We start from the raw sequence: 18887 nt of genomic DNA, 5'->3' as shown, positions 1-18887 counted from the left end.
CCTTGACATTGCTGTTTGATCCCCGTGGTGTCATACACTTCACTGACTACAGCATAAAGCTTGCAGGCCTCCCTCGGACACTGCAGGGTGGACTAAATCTTGTCATTTGTGATTAGATAAGAGGTAAATGACTGTGGAGTAAGAGGTGCATGTGGGATGACTGTATGCCTTAAGGAAGGAGAGGAAAAGTCTAATATTCCTGCAGGGGGTATTGGTTGTGCTATACATTGATGCTGTGAATGCGATCTGTAAGATATGCTTAAACCACATGAGATCCTTTAGTGTTGATCAGGGTGGGTTGTAAAACCCAAGAGGGCGGTAAAGAGGTTAGTGAAAGAGGGATTGGAAGGTTTTGCAAACTTTGGGCCTCATGTAAAATGATGGTCACAAATCCTTGGATTTAGTAAATCACATGGTCTGTGACCTCTAAAACACTTTTTTAAATATACTAAACCCAATTAACGATTTGGAAAAGTTTTTTGCAACATTAAATAAGTTTAGGATACAATAAGAAGTCAGTATCTGGGAGGGGTGCGTTTAGGATGCCCCCTTTCAAATAATGATTCCTTACGATATGTATTAATGTTTTGTGACTGAAATCCAGTCACAACACTAATATTTTAGCACCGACTCCAAGAAGGTGGGAATCCATTCACAAACTGGGCGATGGTTTATTAGGTACCTCTTCACTTTTGTGAGTGCTGACAAAACCGTTTTTTAGGAGTACACCAATGCCTACTGTTAGAAATGGGGTCATTGGTTTACAGTCAGGTTACCCCCTGTTCAAGCAAAGACCCTCACTCTAATCAGGGTAAAAGAGAATCACCCTCAGCTGACCCCTGCTTACCCCCTTGGTAGCTTGGCAGAGCAGTAGGCTTAACTTCAGAGTGCTAGGTGTAAAGTATTTGTACCAACACACACAGTAACTTAATGAAAACACTACAAAATGACACAACACAGGTTTAGAAAAATAGAGAATATTTAAACAAAACAAGACCAAAACGACAAAAATCCACAATACACAAGTCAACTTATAAATTAAAAAGCAAAAAGAGTCTTTATGTAGTTTAAAACACACACTAACAAGGTTAGCGTGAAAATCTACCTTGGGTGCGTCAATAATAACCCCGCATGGGCGAGTGTGCGTCAAAAAGGGCTTGCGATGCGCTGATTTCACTCACAAGCGTGACCAAGCATCATTTCTCCTTTCGTCGGGTCGGGGTGCATTGTGTCTTCTCTCCGCAGGAGGGTGATGCGTTGATCCGGTCAGCACTCTCGGGTCCGGCAGGCCTTGGTTGTTTTTACACGCCCCATAGTACTTGCGTCGGAAATCCAGCCGCACGATGATTCAAAAACGCAGCACAGGTTTCTATCTCCGAGTCTCCGTCTACGATGCTGAACGTCATTTCTCCAGCTCCTTGCGTCGATTCCTCGGTCGTGTTTCCGCCGAGCGCCGATTTTCAGCAGCGAAGCCGGCGGCACGTCGTTTCTTCAGCCGCAGATCAGAGTTGCATCAATCTTTTCCCCGCACGGCGCTCTGTGTGTGGATTTCCTCCTCTTAGGCTGCCAGCTTGTCTTTTCAGGGTCCCAGGAACCGGATGGGCAGAGTAGGAGTCTCTCTAGAGACTCCAGATGCTGGCAGAGAGAAGTCTAAGACTTCGAACAACAGTAGGCAAGCTCTAAATCAAGCACTTGGAGATTTCTTATCAAGATGGAAGGCACACAAAGTCTAGTCTTTGCCGTCTTACTCTGGCAGAAGCAGCAACTTCAGGATAGCTCCACAAAGCACAGTCACAGGCAGGGCAGCTCATCTCCAGGCAGAGGTTCCTCTTGGTTCCAGAAGTGTTCTAAAGTCTGTGGTTTTGGGTGCCCTTCTTATACCCAATTTCTCCTTTGAAATAGGCCTACTTCAAAGCAAAGTCTCTCTTTAATGCGAAATCCTGCCTTGCCCAGGCCAGGCCCTAGACACTCACCAGGGGGTTGGAGACTGCATTGTGTGAGGCCAGGCACCGCCCTTTCAGGTGTGAGTGACCACTCTTCCCCTCCCTCCTAGCACAGATGGCTCATCAGGAAATGCAGACTGCACCCCAGCTCCCTGTGTGTCACTGTCCAGTGTGAGGTGCAACCAGCCCAACTGTCAAACTGACCCAGACAGAGAATCCACAAACAGGCAGAGTCACAGAAATGGTATAGGCAAGAAAATGCTCACTTTCTAAAAGTGGCATTTTCAAACACACAATCTCAAAATCAACTGTACTAAATGGTGTATTTTTAAATTGTGAGCTCAGAGACCCCAAAACTCCACATGTCCAGCCGCTCCCAAAGGGAATCTACACTTTAATCTGATTTAAAGGTAGCCCCTATATTAACCTATGAGATGGACAGGCCTTGCAACAGTGAGGACATATAAAACACATTACTATATGTCCTACCCTAACCATACACTGCACCCTGCCCTTGGGGCTACCTAGGGCCTACCTCAGGGGTGCCGTTCATGCCAACAGCAACAGGTCAGAAACAATAGGAGGCAGGAGGCAAAAGGATTGGGGATGACCCTGCACAAGCAAAAAAGTCCAACACCTACTCATAAAAAACATGCCTATGCCATTGTTTTAAATGTACCCATTAAAAAATTGCTTTACTTAAAATAATCACAGACATGATGGTCTGCTGACCCCAGAAAGCCACAAGTCCTGTAACTGTGGCGAATTGTACTGGGTCACAATTTGTGACCTACCTCATGAACTGATGAGGTAGGTTGAATTCTGACCCTCTAGGATTCTGTATTTCACGAACTGACCTATGAATACATAGGTTGGCTTGCAAAATCAAAAATGATTTGGTAAAAGTAGGTGCACAATTTGCGATCATTTTTACTGAATCGATTCTTTGTATATAAGGCATATTATTATTTTGTGCTCCTGATCCCCCAGCTACACCAAAGTCCCCTTGAACGAATGAGTCGATAGGTTAAAAAAAAATAACTTGATAATATAAGTATGTTAGCTAATAGAATTCCTTGTCCACCAAAGGAAGATATTTTGACTTTGTATTGAAAAGCTAATGTTTTGAAGATCTAGGACACATCTGTAATCCTCTTGTTGACATCAATAAAAATATCTCAAAGAATTTCATGATTAAAAAATCTGTTTTATCATCTCTTTAGCTCCCATTGGTTTATTCTTCTAAGTCATCACATTATGCAGGAAACAAACATCTGACCATTGATTTCCTTTCATTAATTTCCTTTTGTGGCATTTATCAGTCTACTACTGCACCACTGAATCGAGTTGTGTTCTACAGATCAATTAATTACAATGCAGCACTCCTATGTAATTGATGAACTGAAATAAAAGGGACATCCATGCAAAACAAACACTTTGTCTGGGCAACCCTATCAAAACCATAATATTATGAAGCAAGTTCATTACAAAAAAAGAAAGAGATTGTCAATTGTGAGTGATCAACAGCAAGATTATTTTTTGGGTAAATTATATCTGGTTGTGTCTGAAATGGTCAAGGCACAACCCACAACATAAAATAATTTTGGATGACTTCTAAATAATAGAAAAATCTAATTCTTTCTAAATTATATCTGTTAGACTTTCAAACGGCCAATGCACAATCCATGACATAGAATTATTTCTAATTATTTCCTGAATAACTGAAGTTAAAGTACAGAACAGCACAAATATCAACAGTAGCTATGATCCAAATACTAGCATGTAGAGTTTTTCCAAAGTCTGACTGACTTTGTGGCAATTATTATCGTCACAGTTTTCCTTACATATTTTGTCGGCTGGCATTTGCAAGCAAGTATTTAGTACTATTACTATGAGCGAACATTATGTATGCATTTGGGTCCATACCTCCAAGCAATCATAGGCTAAACTCTGAGACCACGCCTGATTCCACCTAGTTTGTCTTAGCTCACTTAAGAAAGCTGTGTTTGATAATCCGTCCACTAAGGTCATAAACTTGATGCACGGCAATCAGATTAGGCACAGTCTCAATGCAATGTCACCTTTAAAACTGTAACTATAAAATTGACTGATCCAACTAAAAAGGTATGATTTCAACTGCAGTTTGTCTCCTGTTGCCTGTTAAGGCAACATTTATTGAGTCTTATTCTGCACTATGCAACAATATTCAGTCTCTGAAAATCCTTAACTCTTGATACAGCTGGAGGATGGCATGTGGTCCAAAAACTTCTCAATGTTTTTTCCATCTTCCTCTTGGCATACAGATTAACCAAATGTTATCATCCCAAAGATTCTGATGTTCTCCTACATTATACTGTAGTTTCTGTCGTTTCTACTCTGCTGCGAAGATGTTGCAATAGTTTGGACTTTTCTGTCTTGTACCTAAATACAAAAAAGCATAAGATCAGAATATAGTCATACACGTGTGATTACTCTATAGCTAGTATTCAGAAAAATTCTATCTTAAATTAATTTCCTCTCATCTCTAGTAACTGTTTTATTTTGTACCAATAGAGAGAAACGTAAATGATATTTATGGATTGAACATTGAAGATGTGACTAACATCCATCACATATCAGACCGTACATAGAAGAAATACAAGAATCGTTGCTAATGTTCACACAGAAAATGCAAATAAACAGATGCAAATGACGAATATAATCTGGAGTTTCCAAGGAACTATAAGTAAATTGTATTCTTACATACATACTTTTACACACCCATACTTAATTCTGCAAATTGTCTGCCAGACACCGCAACATATGTGCTGGTGTATATAACAATTTCTTTTTTCTCAATATATGGAAACAATTTCTTTAAATGGATGCATGGCCTTCTCTCAACCCCACCATCTCAAACTCGATCCTTCGTTGAGAACTCTTCCTTGCCTTTAAAAACTCTTCCTTCTCCTTGATATCCATCTTCCTCCCCTGCTTACCACCTTCTAGGATTTGTAAATATAGTAAATATGATTTAGGCCTTGCTGAGAGACAGGTTTAGGTGTTTAACCTGCCTAATGAAATCAAATGTTATTATCATAAATACATACATACTATATACACAGGGAGGCTATGAGTCAGCTCTTTTCGTCCATTGGTCTGTCGAGCTGTCATTCTCATTTTGTTTTCCTGCACAACAGCATCCCACGTGGAGCAGGTCAGCCCACTTCAGCCACTGGCCCTGTTGCACCGAGAGTGATGGCATGTTTCTGATCACATGTGCCTCTCTGCTTGAAAGGAGGTGCACTTCAGTACCAAAGATGATGCCAGAACTGGACGTCCAAAGATCAAAACTCTGGAACACCCTTTACCGAGACTTGACATCTGAATCTAATTATATAAAGTTCAGAAAGCTTCTGAAAACTGAACTAATCAGACTGATCTACAACTAGCTTCTAGAGTATACAAAAAAGTATACAAGGAAGTGGTGGATGGAATGCTTGAATTAATCTCAGCTACTGATAATTACTCAGGTCGCATCCCAGTCCATTGTTATTTTGCACACAATGTCACTTCAGTTTGGACCTAGCCATATGCAAAGCCATGACCCAGCTCCAGTGGAACAGTCAGCCCAAACTGCCAGGCCACGTCTTCCCCGAACCAAAACACAAGCAAGCTAGGACCAGTTTGCCCTAGTTAGGGCTCATCAGCCAGGTATACTAAATCTAAACTTAACCAAGAACAGTGGGCACAATCAAAGAATTCTGAGCTCCATCAGTCACACATCAGACCTTGATTCAAACCTTTATCATTTTCCTACAAACCTGTTCCACACTTTCGTCCTTCTGTCAGGCACTCAGGAGTACGCCAAAAGGAAACATGTAGCACTCAGAAAAATAAACATATATATTTTCCAAATTACCTATCAACGGTCCTCTGAATCTCTCGAGCCTCTTCTTCTTTTAACTTACTAAGAATTGATTCCAACAGTTGAACATTAAATTTGATGTACTGAGCTACCTGTTATGGGGAATTAAAGTATGCAGATATTGCATTATTTTAGGAGCAACAGCAGACAGACACTTGGATATAAATGATATGCCAGTTTGAGATTACTCTTACATCACTTGTGACTTCCTCTGCATCTCTGTCCATGAGAAACATCCTGGCTACCTGGCCAGATGGACCTTGCAAGAGTCTCTCCCAAAGTGGGCTATCTGTACTCCTTATTCTCTTCTTTTCTGAAAACGAAGAACAAGGGTTTTGCTAGAGGTACTAGAAGGGTTGAAATCTAGAAACAAGTCACCAACATGAATCTCAGCGTTCTTTTAATTTGACCATATTATACTAAACCATTTACTGACAGAAATACTTTTTGGTGACGCTCATTTTGGATAAGTCTATTTAGCCTAACTACTGCAACCTCTCCGTCCCATTGATATGCTTTGTGCCTAGTGTGGTTTGTGCTTTCTATAACTGTTCTGATTTAAATACATTGCTCCAGTTAGCAGATTAAGAAAATCCTTTGAGAAATAAGTACAACACAAGACATTGTGGTAATATCACACTGATAAACTGGGATATTTTTCAAAACACAACTATCTCAATGCTTAATTATATTTTATGTAACAGTTATAGTTGCACTTGCCATATCAATGAGAGCAAGGTCTGCATATTTTAACACTGTTTCACATTTATAGGAAAAGTCCAGGTTAAAGTAACAAAACCTTCCATGTAATAACCACTAGTACAAACTGTGTGCTTAGAGGTGTGCCTGTCCACATCATGTAGAAATAAACCAATCTAAGATCAATGTCTCTCTTGTCCTGATCTTTATTCATCTGAATGGTTCACCATAATTTCAAATACTGTCCGGTCTATGTTACAATACTCAAAAATCAGAATCTATGAGATTAATGTATGTCAATTATTAACCTTTCATGAGTGAGCCAAATGTGAGTCCTTCCACAGTATTCTGAGTGACTAATATAAAGTGAAACAAAATAATTTTAAGATAAACAAGCAGAAAGTCCAATATTCTGAGGGCAAAAAGCTGCCTTTTCAGAGTCTTGTCCAAGAAACAGTGCACAAATCGGAGATATTTATATAACACCATTCAAAAATAACCTGCGGCAAAAAGGCTTAGGTAGTTATCTGGAAACTGGGAAACCCACAGTGACACAGGAGAGAAAAGACTGCATTTTCTCAGACGGGGAAGTCAGGTGCGACTTTCTTTAAGACTGCATAGCTACCAGAGCTTTATAACACAGTTGGAAAGAGGAGATCAACTAAACGGAGGAAAAATATACAATGATGAGTACCGGGTGTGCAAAGAGACTGTGTAAGGCCCGGGTTGCTTGCTAATGTAAACCAGAGCGTGATAAACCATGATAAACTGGAAGATGGCAATGTGATGACGTGAAGAGAGTGCCTTCACAAAAGATGGTAATGTGTAGCTGATTTACATGGGTCGACTACTGAGAAGAAATAGCATTAATAGACACTGTAGTTCCGAAGAATTTCTCCATATATTCTATCACATCACCATTTGTTCTCAGATTTCGGTATTCCTTTCTCATTAAACCACTACACAAAACATATCATAGCATTGTCTTAATAAAATCATCAGACTTAGTTATGAATGATTTTGTAAAACACGTGCGTTTCTATGGCACAGGCCACTGCCAAAACACAGGAGGATATCTGGCTATAGGTCACGTCTTAATTTCTATGTAGCAGGTAAAGATATTATATATTCTAAAGTAAAAAAAACGCAAAATGTCCTTACCTCCTGATGCATGTATGATGTAAAGTGCAAATTCATGAGGATGGTTTTCAATCTGTGGAATAGTGAAATATATAGAAAACAGAGAATTGAATTTATTTTGAGGATAATGTGGAGGCAAAGACCTAATAAGTGCCACAGAAAATTTGATGGCTTTTCCATGCTCTATCACTTCAGCGTTGGAATCTCCCATGTAGGTAGGTAAATTGTAGCAGGGGCGGCCCCTCCACGAGAGCAGAGGAGCGTCGCCACGCTAAACAAAATGTCCCCTGAACTGAAAAATAAAATGGTATTAAACTTTCTTTATTACCATTTTATATTTCAGCATCCTGTCCTGAACCAAGTGTCAGGAAGAGGCGGGGGAATTCCTGCCGAGTGGCAGCAGGGAGCAGTGCACTTGTTTAAATGCGTGTGTCCGTTTGGCTGGCCGCCTTGCGACGGCCAGCCTGACATGCGCACTTTAAACTTCTCTAACCCCGCTGCCTTAAGACAGCTGGGTTACAGAAAGCACAGGCCTCCAGCGCTCTTGGGAGCGCTAAGAGAGGGCACTCCCACCAATGTTGCCTGGTTACCAGCTTGAAAGCAGCACCATGGTGGGCTTGTGCCATTTCCTGGGTCCCGTCGTATGTTGGACCCCGGAGAGGATAGACAATTAGATGAGAGGAGGACGCCCCAAGGTAAGTGCTGTTTTTTTAATTTTATTATTATTGTAACTCCCCTCCTGCCCCCATTTAAACATGAGCTAGCTGCCAATGAATCCCAGATGGCTTTGAATGCAAGAAATCCATATTTGTTTCATATTCAATCATTTTTGGGGGGGGGGGGATGGATTTGGAAGATGGGCATCTGGTATTTGACCTCTGATTTGGCTGAGCCTGCTTTACCCAATTCCATGCACTGTCCTAAAAATTGAAAATATTTTTTTGTTTAAACATATTTGACACTTTAGTAATTATGCACAAAGGTTTTACAGAGTTGCACACATTTCAGATTTGATTTGATATGCATACTAAAAGAAGATGCTTTCTCCACTTAAACATATTTGTGCAAGAGGGTACGGGGTCTTGTGTTTTAAAGCCTAACAACTGAACACATTCTATTTTTCCCAAACTGCACCCACTATGGGGGTGATTCTGACCCCGGCGGTACAAGACCACCGGGGCCAGAGTCGGCGGGAGCACCGCCGACAGGCCGGCGGTGCCCCGCAGGGCATTCTGACCGCGGCGGTTCAGCCGCGGCCAGAAAGGGTAAACCGGCGGTCTCCCGCCGGTTTACCGCTGCCCTTAGAATCCCCCATGGCGGCGCAGCTTGCTGCGCCGCCATGGGGGATTCTGACACCCCCTACCGCCATCCTGTTCCTGGCGGTTCGCCCGCCAGGACCAGGATGGCGGTAGGGGGTGCCGCGGGGCCCCCGTAAGAGGGCCCCACAAAATATTTCAGTGTCTGCCTAGCAGACACTGAAATACGCGACGGGTGCAACTGCACCCGTCGCACCTTCCCACTCCGCCGGCTCAATTCTGAGCCGGCATCCTAGTGGGAAGGTTCATTTGCCCTGGGCTGGCGGGCGGCCTTTTGGCGGCCGCCCGCCAGCCCAGGGCAAATGTCAGAATCACCGCAGCGGTCTTTCGACCGCGGTGCGGTGTTCTGACGGCGGTACCTTGGCGGACGGCCTCCGCCGTCCGCCAAGGTTAGAATTAGGGCCTATGTCTCAAAATTCAGTAATCCAGATTCACACATAATCTCCCTTTTGGCAACTGTCTCTCAAATAATGAGTCTCGGAGACTGCTGGAACAATGGAATGACAGAAATGAAGTAAACATGCCTCCTCGACCCACATCAATCACCTCTCCAATGAGAAATAAAGGTAAAGGCTTGGTCTTTTTGTGCAGAAGAGTTATCCTAAGCAAATCTATACCTGGTCAGTGCAGTGCTCTGCCTCCCGTTCCTCCACCTTGTAAGTAGAGCCCTTTCCCTGGCTCCTCTGAACTACTGATCTCTGTCAGGAGTTCGAGGCCCTCCTCGACCCACACGCTTCTGCCTGCACCTCATCCCTGGTGTCTAGTGGGAGAGCACTGCTTTCCTACTAGTCTACTTTCTGCCTCTCGCCTCCTTTTCTCTGCTTTGCTTTCTGTTCTGCTTCACGTCTGTCCCTTTTTGCTCCTTTTGCTTCGTGCTACACTCTTCCTCATTTTTCTCTCACTCCGCTTTCTCTCTAACTTTCGCTCTCCCCTCTCTGTCTCCTTCGCCGCTTCTGCCCCTGTGGCCCCACCCCCTCCACTCTCTCTCGCACGGCCCTCCCCAGCTTCTGCCCCCACAGCCTTACAGCCTGCACCTCATCCCTGGTGTCTAGTGGGAGAGCACTGCTTTCCTACTAGTCTACTTTCTGCCTCTCGCCTCCTTTTGTCTGCTTTGCTCTTTGTTCTGCTTCACTTCTGTCTCTTTGTGCTCCTTTTGCTTCGCGCTACACTCTTCCTCATTTTTCTCTCACTCCACTCTCTCTCTCTCACTTTCGCTTTCCTACCTCTCTCTCTCCCCCATCGCAGCTGCCCCTGCATCTCCACCCCCTCCTCTCTCTCTCGCGCTGCACTCCCGTCGCTGCTGCCCCTGCGGGCTTGCCCACTTTTTTTGCAGCCCGCTCCCTTTTTCATGGAATTTTTCACCCCCGCTCCCGCCTCTCAGCTGTCCTCTCCTCCCCCCCACCTCCCAACTTAATGACGGCCTCTGTGTGGTCGCGCCACTGGCGCGCCAAGGCTGCGACAAAGGCAAGACCATCTGCACCCATCCGCCCCTGGACCCCGCCTAGCACCAGAAATTCTGACTCCCGTCCCCCTCACTGCCACCATGCATGTCGTCCCTACAACGCCGTCACCCTCCGCACCCTCAACACTGGCCGATCTCCCGCCTGCCTTCAAGCCTTCCCGCAGACCACCCGTGGACCCTTCTCCTGCCGGCACTGCACCTTCACCAGCCTCCATGCCAACGACTCACCCACAAGGTAGGATGCAACCATCTCAGATGTATCCTCCTCAACACCCGATCCGTCCACAAGCACGCAGTAGAGCTATGGAATCTACTTGACTCAGCCTCCCCAGACGTCACCTTCCTGACCGAGACCTGGATGAACCCCTCCTCAGAGCCTGACATCGCCATAGCCATCCAGGATGGCTACAAGATCACCAACAGGGACTGCTCCAACAAACCAGGAGGAGGCATCGTCATCATCCAAAAGATTACCCTCAGGATCACGACCAGCACCCAAGACACTCTCAGCACCGCTGAACACCTGCACTTCCAGATCCACCCTGACCCAAACACGAACCTCCAAGGGACCCTCGTCTACAGGCTTGCCAGCCCCCAACAGCAGTTCAGCGACTCCATCACCGATGTCATCAGCAGGCACGCTCTTGCATCCACTGACCTCATAATCTTTGGGGACTTAAACGTCCAACTCGAGAAAACCAACAACAAAAACACCGCCACCCTGCTCGACAACCTCCGTGGAACACACACTAAACCCTACTTTGTCCACTAGCAATCATGTCTCCTTCTGCCACACCATTGAACTCCACTGGACAGATCACTGCTGCACTTCTCCTTCAAGAAACCCACAACACATCAGCACCTACACGGATCCCCCCTGCAGTAACAAGATCACCAAAGACCAACTTATCACGACCCTCTCCCGGAAGCCACTCATCATCACCACCGACACTGATGCAGCTGCCCACAACGTCAGGCAATGGGTCGACACCTGTGCCAATACTCTCTCTCCAATCAAAAATCCCTCCAACAGACGCACCAACAGAAAGGCTTTCTGGTTTACCGCCGACCTCCATGAATCTAAGCAAACCTGCCGAAGACTCGAAAGAAAGTGGCACCACGAATAGAATTTGGACAATCACACAGCCTTCAAAAATGCCATCCAAAGACACCACCAACTCATCCCAGCCACCAAGAAAACCACCTTCAAAGACCGAATCAACAACTACGCACACAGCCACAAGGAGCTCTTCAACTTTGTGAAGGAACTCTCCAATCCAAGCTCCAACGCCACCGACATCCCACCATCCCAAGACCTCTGCGACTCCCTAGCCTCCTACTTGCAGTGCAAGATTGCAGACATGCAGGACAACTTCAGCACCCAGACGCCCCCTACCCCCCTCCCGGCAACCACCAACACCACAGATTCACCTTCGACCAACCTCCTGCTCTCCTGGACCCCCATCAACCACAACAACACCTTTGAAATCATGAACACCATCAACTCCGGCAGTCCATCTGGCCCCTGCCCTCACCACATCCTCAACAAAGCAAGCTCCGTCATCGCACCCCAACTACAGAAGAACATTAACAGCTCCTTCGAGTCCGCCACCTTACCGGAGAGCTGGAAACACGCTGAGATCCACGCCTTCCTCAAAAAACCCAAGGCGGACCCAAAGGACCTCAAGAACTTCCGGCCTGTCTCCCTGCTCCCCTTCCTGGCAAACGTCATAGAGAAGGCTGTCAACAGATAACTAACCCGCTTCCTCGATGAGAACTGCACCCTGGACCCTTCCCAATCCGGATTCTGCAGCAACCACAGTACCGAAACCACCCTCATCGCCGCCACCGACGACATCAGATCCATTCTGGACAATGGTGAAACCGCAGCCCCCATTCTCCTGGACCTCTTGGCAGCGTTCAACACCATCTGCCACCACACCCTACGCTCACACCTCAGCAATGCAGGAATCCACGACAGAGCCCTGGACTGGGTCACCTCTTTTCTCACTGGCAGAACCCAGAGAGTCCGCCTCCCCCCATTCCGCTCATAGGCCACCAAAATCATCTGCGGTGTACCCCAGGTTTCGTCCCTTAGCCCGAACCTCTTCAACATCTACATGGCCCCACTCGCTAACATTGCCCGATTCCACACCCTCAACATCATCTCATACGCTGACACCCAGCTGATCCTCTCCCTCACCAAGGACTCAGCCAAGACCAACCTCAACAAAAGAGTGAAGGCCATCTCCGAATGGATGAAGAGCAGCTGCCTCAAACTCAATTTCGACAATATGGAAGTCGTCATCTTTGGCTCCACCCCCTCTGCATGGGATGACTCCTGGTGGCCTGCCACTCTAGGGCCTCTCCGACTCCCATGACCACGCAGGCAACCTAGGATTCATCTTGGACTCCTCATTATTCATGACCCAGCAAGACAACACCATTTCCTCCTCCTGCTTCAACACCCTCTGCATGCTCCAAAAGACCTACAAATGGATACCCACCAAAACCAGAAGAACAGTCACCCAAGCCCTCGTAAGCAGCAAACTGGCCTACGGCAATGCCCTCTACGCAGGAGCCACGGCCAAACTCTAGAAGAGGCTGCAACGACTCCAGAACGCCTCCACACACCTCCTCCTGGACATCTCCCGCCACTGCCACATCACAGACCACCTGAGAAACCTGCACTGGTACCCAGTCAACAAGAGAATCACCTTCAAACTCCTCACCCACGCTCACAAAGCACTGCACAACACCGGACCAGAACACCTCAAGAAACGGCTCTACTTCTACAGCCCGACCCGGCATCTCCGCTCCGCAGACCTTGCCCTCGCAACCGTCCCAGGTGTCCACAGAACTACAACCGGCAGCAAATTCCTGATTGATTTACAAATTCCTGATTGATTGAGCTTTACAAAACATGGGATGGGAACAGCTACAATCACAAGTTCACACAATGGGTGTAAAACCACTGAGGAAGTTTGAAAAATCACAAAGATGACCCTTAATACCTTGAATTTGTGTAGAAGCTGCTCGATTACTTCTTCCGTTTTCATAAGGCTGTTTACACAGACTTTGGTTTGTGATCCAAAAGCTGGAGTGAAAATGGATGTCTGAAAAAATAAATATTGATGAGCGAGTATACTTATAAATTTAACTACTAAACAATGCATTTCATAAGAGGCAGTTTCTATTGTCTTATCATTCACAAATGATAAACCTTATTGTATACGACGACTACCTATTTTCCCTTGATTTATACTTATTTCCCCTTGGTTGTTCGCAACCTATACCTTACATTAATACTAAATACTGAAAATAAGCATCAAGCCTCAAATCTGCTATTGAAAGGAGCGTTGAAGTTTCATCCATTTTAACAGAACAAAGTAGAAAAAGATCACCTGAGTTGGATAAAAGTGCTTGTTATTGTCAAGTCTTTATCTAAGTAGGCTGACATGTGGAGAAGCGTAGTTATGCTTCTACCCTTGTACATTACAGAATGATATAAACACGTGACTGATATCATATATTCTGCATGCCTTAACATTATTATTCTAAAGTGAAGCACCAAGATGTATTAACAGTGCATTGACTGTAGAAGGTTAGAGATTTCTATGTATGTTCTAACGTTTAACTAGCACGAAATTTGTATTTCTCATTCACATTACACATGTGCATTTTGAGTTGCACTGCTTATTCAAGTTTCCTTCATTTACTCTTGTTTTCATTTATAAATGTTTGCTTTTGTTCTGTAGCTGTAAGATACACTTATAACCGTGTTTTCTGAATGTGCATTGACTGTTTTTATTAATTTAGCATAACCAAAGGCCTTAAGCATTTGGTTTCTTGTGTTTAACCTTCAACGTAAATGTTCTTTACACTGCAGGTGCGTTCATGGGATTCCACAGTAAGTGAAAGCCATATTGTGTATTAGAGATATTGTGGTCCTGGAGGATACTTTTGCAAGGATGAGAGGCGCTAATAAACTAAGAAGAACTCCTATAACGTTGTATCAGGAGCAGAGAGACACTCAAGGTCGTCGTAATGTTCAGACTGTAGGATGGAAGATTCGAATGGAGTTGCCAATTTCAACTGTGGGAAGGTGGGAAAATACTGTTGTTTATGACATGGAATTATTTAAGGTTCTGTGGGCTTGGTTAGTAGTCATGCTGTTAGTCAATGGAGCAGATTTTTCCTGGACTCTGATGGCTGTAGATCTCTCTGCTCGTATTCTCTTTGAGTGGCTTTATGCTATACAACACCTCAATTAGAGAACTTTTACTGAGTTCTCCACTATGCTGACACTGTTCTACTTCTCCCAAATTAACTATGGTTTCCATAGTTTATGATTATTTTAGGCTACTTAGATTTAATAATGCATAGACAAGAGGATCAAGACTTGTACAGTGATCATTAGATTCTATTTCTTATATTTTGTATTGCTTCAACTGAAGTTCTAGTGGGAAGGTGTAGGAAAGTACCATCTTTTATTGGCATGTTACCCCCAATTTCTGCCTCCTGTTTGTCAGTGTGTTTTGCCTGTCTCACTGGGATTAGGCACGAGGACTGTGATTTACATACTGATTACCGAATTAATTTTTTTTTATATTTTGTATTGCTGCAGCTGACGTTCTGTTGTGCCTCATGTTTGTACGATTTAATCTGATTCAACACTAAACATTTGGTGATTCTGTACTTACACAGCATGTTTCTGAGACTCATTTACATATGTCAGGCCTTAAATTTTTAATAAATCTTTATACTCAAAATCTCCGACTTTGAGATTTAATGTTTGACCAAGTAGGTTACACAGTTAAATAAATTGAAGTGTTGATTTGAACTCCCTTTACCTCTCAGAACTCCCAAAAAGGTCCGTCAAGGGAAAAAAACAAGAAGCTGAGCCTTAAGTGTCATCACTTGTGTGATCTTATGTTTATGTGAATTTAATCTTATCGGATGGTTTGGTTTACCTTTGGTGCTTTTGTATTTATGTAGCATGTTTTTGATATTCATCTACATTAGTTTGGCTCTTAATTTGTAGTCAAATTAATTTAACTTTATTTACCATTTCTTGATCCTTAACGCATGACTAAGTAGGTTACACTGTTATTTGAATTCTGGATTGGAACTAACTCACCTTTACCACTCATTCACACTAAAAAGACCTATCACAGGAGGAATGGTAAGAACCAACTCCCTACCGAGTGAAATGAAACAAGTACTGCTCTGAGAATTAAGATGACAGTAACTTCACCACAATTAAGTGTCCGTGTGCGCTTTCCATCATGTTTTGGGATAAATCAACTAGGTCTCTCTAGCCTTCCACTCAAGTCTGCATCTCAGAAGCATGCACACATTCCTATTTAACGCTGAAATCACATTCTACTCCTCTGGTAACATTTCCTACTTACCTCTGTATTACTACCTAAAACAACAGTTATTGCTACAAATGGGGTTGCATACGGAAGAAATCATATTTGGCCCGTAAATTGGTCTCATGCAAGTTATAAAAGCTTGTGACTGATTCCACAAAGGCTCAGTGCAGCAATGTCGTACTTTTAATTTGTATTTGTTTATTTTTAAACCTTTATATTCATTCAAGATGAAAAATATAGCCATATGAAAACCAAAATAATCTACTTAATCTAATTAAGTATGATTTCAAACACCATCAGAGTACTTTTTTCTTTAGTAAACTTAATGCAACTGCCTCCAGAGAAACCTAAATCTGGCCACAATTCTTCACAAACTGTTTTAAAGGAGTAATTTTCTCAATCATTTGTAATCATGATAGCAACTGCTGTGCAACTTAATTATCTATTGTTGAACATTTGAAGGTGAGCTTGTCTTTCAATTTGCTGCAATTAAAAACTGTGGTAATATCACAGCTAATATCACAGTGACAAAGACAAATCACCTGGCTTCAATGGGCACATGGCCAGGACCAACTCTGAAACCCTGCTTTTTTAACTTAAGGCAAATGGTATATCTGAACAATTCTAGGCAACCAAATTATTTGTGATTTCGATCCAAAACCTTTGGAAAGTTTACAATTATTCAGAAAATGGAATACATCATGTCTGGGAATAAAAAGTAATATTCTCTCTGCTTCATCTGCACCAGTATAATAAAAGGTTCTACTTCATCTACAACCCAAGTCTTGAATGGCCTGTACTGACAATTGGTGTAAGAAGTAGGATAACTTCTGAAGTCACAGGAATTAAACATCTTCTTCAGAAACTGACACAAAAATCAGCAACAGCTTGACCAGGCTTTAAAATTAGATCACCATCAGGCAGAAACTGAAAGCTTGGCCTTAGTGACCATTCAGATAGTGTTACTTTTAGGTGAAAATGGAGGGCTAGTTCTTAGGGCTATTATGTGTGGAGTTTAAGAAAATTACAAGGGGATGTTTGAGGATGAATAGCCCCTTTTACACAAACATTTAAAGTTGATGCTTGAGTGATAATTCATGTTAGGATAGGACCCTATGTTGTTAATCTTATCTTCTTGGTATAAGACAATACTTTCAATAGTGACTGGTAATTCATACTATTTCGTTTTATGTAACATCATTATTAGAGCCTGTAAGTAAGCTTATATGGCTCGTGTAACTTAAGAGGTATGTCTCACTTGTATGGTCTCCGTATTATAAGTAGTAAATCTAATGTCGAAGCATTTGAGATATGCTCAACTTGGCAGATGCTGTCTATGGCCTGAGGCTGTGGTATTTTATATTTTCTTCACTGAAGCGGATTCTAAATCATAATACATGACTAAGAATTAACTTGAAGGGGAAGAAATGAAAATTAAATGGAAAAGGGAGTTGCAGGTAAAGGAAGATGTTATATTTATTTTGAAAACTGGGAATTCATATGAAGTTGAGGCCTTTTCAGATTATTTGAACGTTCTGCGAAGTTCACCAATTTTTAAGAATATTGCACAGAAAATGATTGATGTTGCTGTGTTAATTATTGTTTTTTCAAAGTTTTCTAAGATCTTTTTAAGTTGGTTATCTTAACTTCTCTCCATCGACTCTGTTCAGAATCAGACATTATTGGCACATCATAAAATTACTGTAACATTTCATGTCTACATTTCAGATACTTGGCTTTGTAGCAGATTCGTTTAGAAACAGTACTTCATGTGCGCCATTAGGTCTCTTGGTTTTCATGAAATGTCATGGCACAACATCAGAAGTGCAGAGTTTCTTGCAGAATGGGGTTCTGGAACCTGGTTCTGTTATCAGGGCCGAAGTTTTTAGGTTTACGAGCCTCCCCGTTACAAGTACCCAGTGAGGGCAACAGGCGCCAAAACACTGCTAGCGGAGTTCTTTAAACAAACCGTTGAAAAGGAAGCACCAGATTGACAGCAGTAAAATCTAATCTTCATAAGTTGGTTGTGAAAGTCTGCATTTCACAGGTCAGCAGGATGGAACTACAGAGAAGGCTCGAGATGCAGAGATGAAAGTTACAGTCTTTAGGGCACAGTATGGTTCCCACCGTGACTAAGGCCCATATTTATACTTGTTTACGCCGCATTTGCATCACTTTTTGACGCAAAAGCGGTGCAACTTTCCAAAATATAATTATGGCCTATATTTATACTATTTTAGCGCTGCATTTGCGCAATTTTTTTTTGCATCAAAAAGTGATGCAAATGCAGTGCAAAAAAGTATAAATATGGGCCTAAAAGTAAAACCTGAGAGGATGTGTATGGTTTTGTTTTTCAGAATGGTATTGCTAACGCGTCCCTCTATGATAATTTATTACACATCAGGACTCGTTTTAGGCCAATATTACACATCAGGACTCGTTTTAGGCCAATAAATCTTTTGACCCAGTGGAGAGACACCGTAGGACGAGATAGCTAATCAATATGTCAATCAGTACGTCAATAACGTCATCAATATTTAGTACAACAAGGCATTTCGCCTTAGTCAAAGTCATTTAATCAATTCAAGACACCACCATGACCTTGCAGTCATGAATAACCACATATGTTTAGTAGAATTTTAAGAGGTTTGTTCCCTATTGATTACAATTCTAAGAGCAGGTGGGTTAATCTCAAAACCAAGAAACAAAATAGCATAGTCACAATATGGCAACTCTGATAAGATTTCATTAAGGCAAGAATCACAAACATCAAAACATAACACGGTGTGAACATAGATCAACTTTAGCAGAGTTTCATTAACGCATTAGTTCAACAAAGCATGGATTCAGTCATTTGTCTATTTGCGTCAGTTTAGTGAACCTCTGTCCTAACCACTGATTAGCAAAGGCATGTTGGGCTTTATGCAAAACAATTTAGAACACCAATTTGGAAAACATCTAGCTATGGTCTCTGTCAAAGGTAAGCAGTTGGTACCTAGAAAGGAAAAGCAAAAAGACAAATCACAAGTTCATTGTCATAGT

The 18887-nt window shown here is 42.9% G+C and overlaps 1 protein-coding gene across 1 annotated transcript in view; it reads right to left on the bottom strand.

Annotated features, from left to right (window-relative positions):
- Nucleotides 1-3129: 3129 nt before the first annotated feature.
- Nucleotides 3130-18887, bottom strand: part of RASSF6 (Ras association domain family member 6) — a 208548-nt gene continuing 192790 nt past the window's right edge. Inside the window, exons 7-11 of the mRNA XM_069230302.1 lie at nt 13482-13583; nt 7711-7762; nt 6045-6163; nt 5845-5942; nt 3130-4364 (exon numbers count right to left, since the gene is read on the bottom strand). Coding sequence (XP_069086403.1) covers nt 4292-4364; nt 5845-5942; nt 6045-6163; nt 7711-7762; nt 13482-13583 — 444 coding nt within the window. The 3' untranslated portion in view covers nt 3130-4291. The remainder of the gene's footprint in view (nt 4365-5844; nt 5943-6044; nt 6164-7710; nt 7763-13481; nt 13584-18887) is intronic.

This window comes from Pleurodeles waltl, chromosome 1_1 (genome assembly GCF_031143425.1).
Source record: "Pleurodeles waltl isolate 20211129_DDA chromosome 1_1, aPleWal1.hap1.20221129, whole genome shotgun sequence".
Taxonomy (NCBI): domain Eukaryota; kingdom Metazoa; phylum Chordata; class Amphibia; order Caudata; family Salamandridae; genus Pleurodeles; species Pleurodeles waltl.
This window is presented reverse-complemented; position numbering and strand designations above follow the sequence as displayed.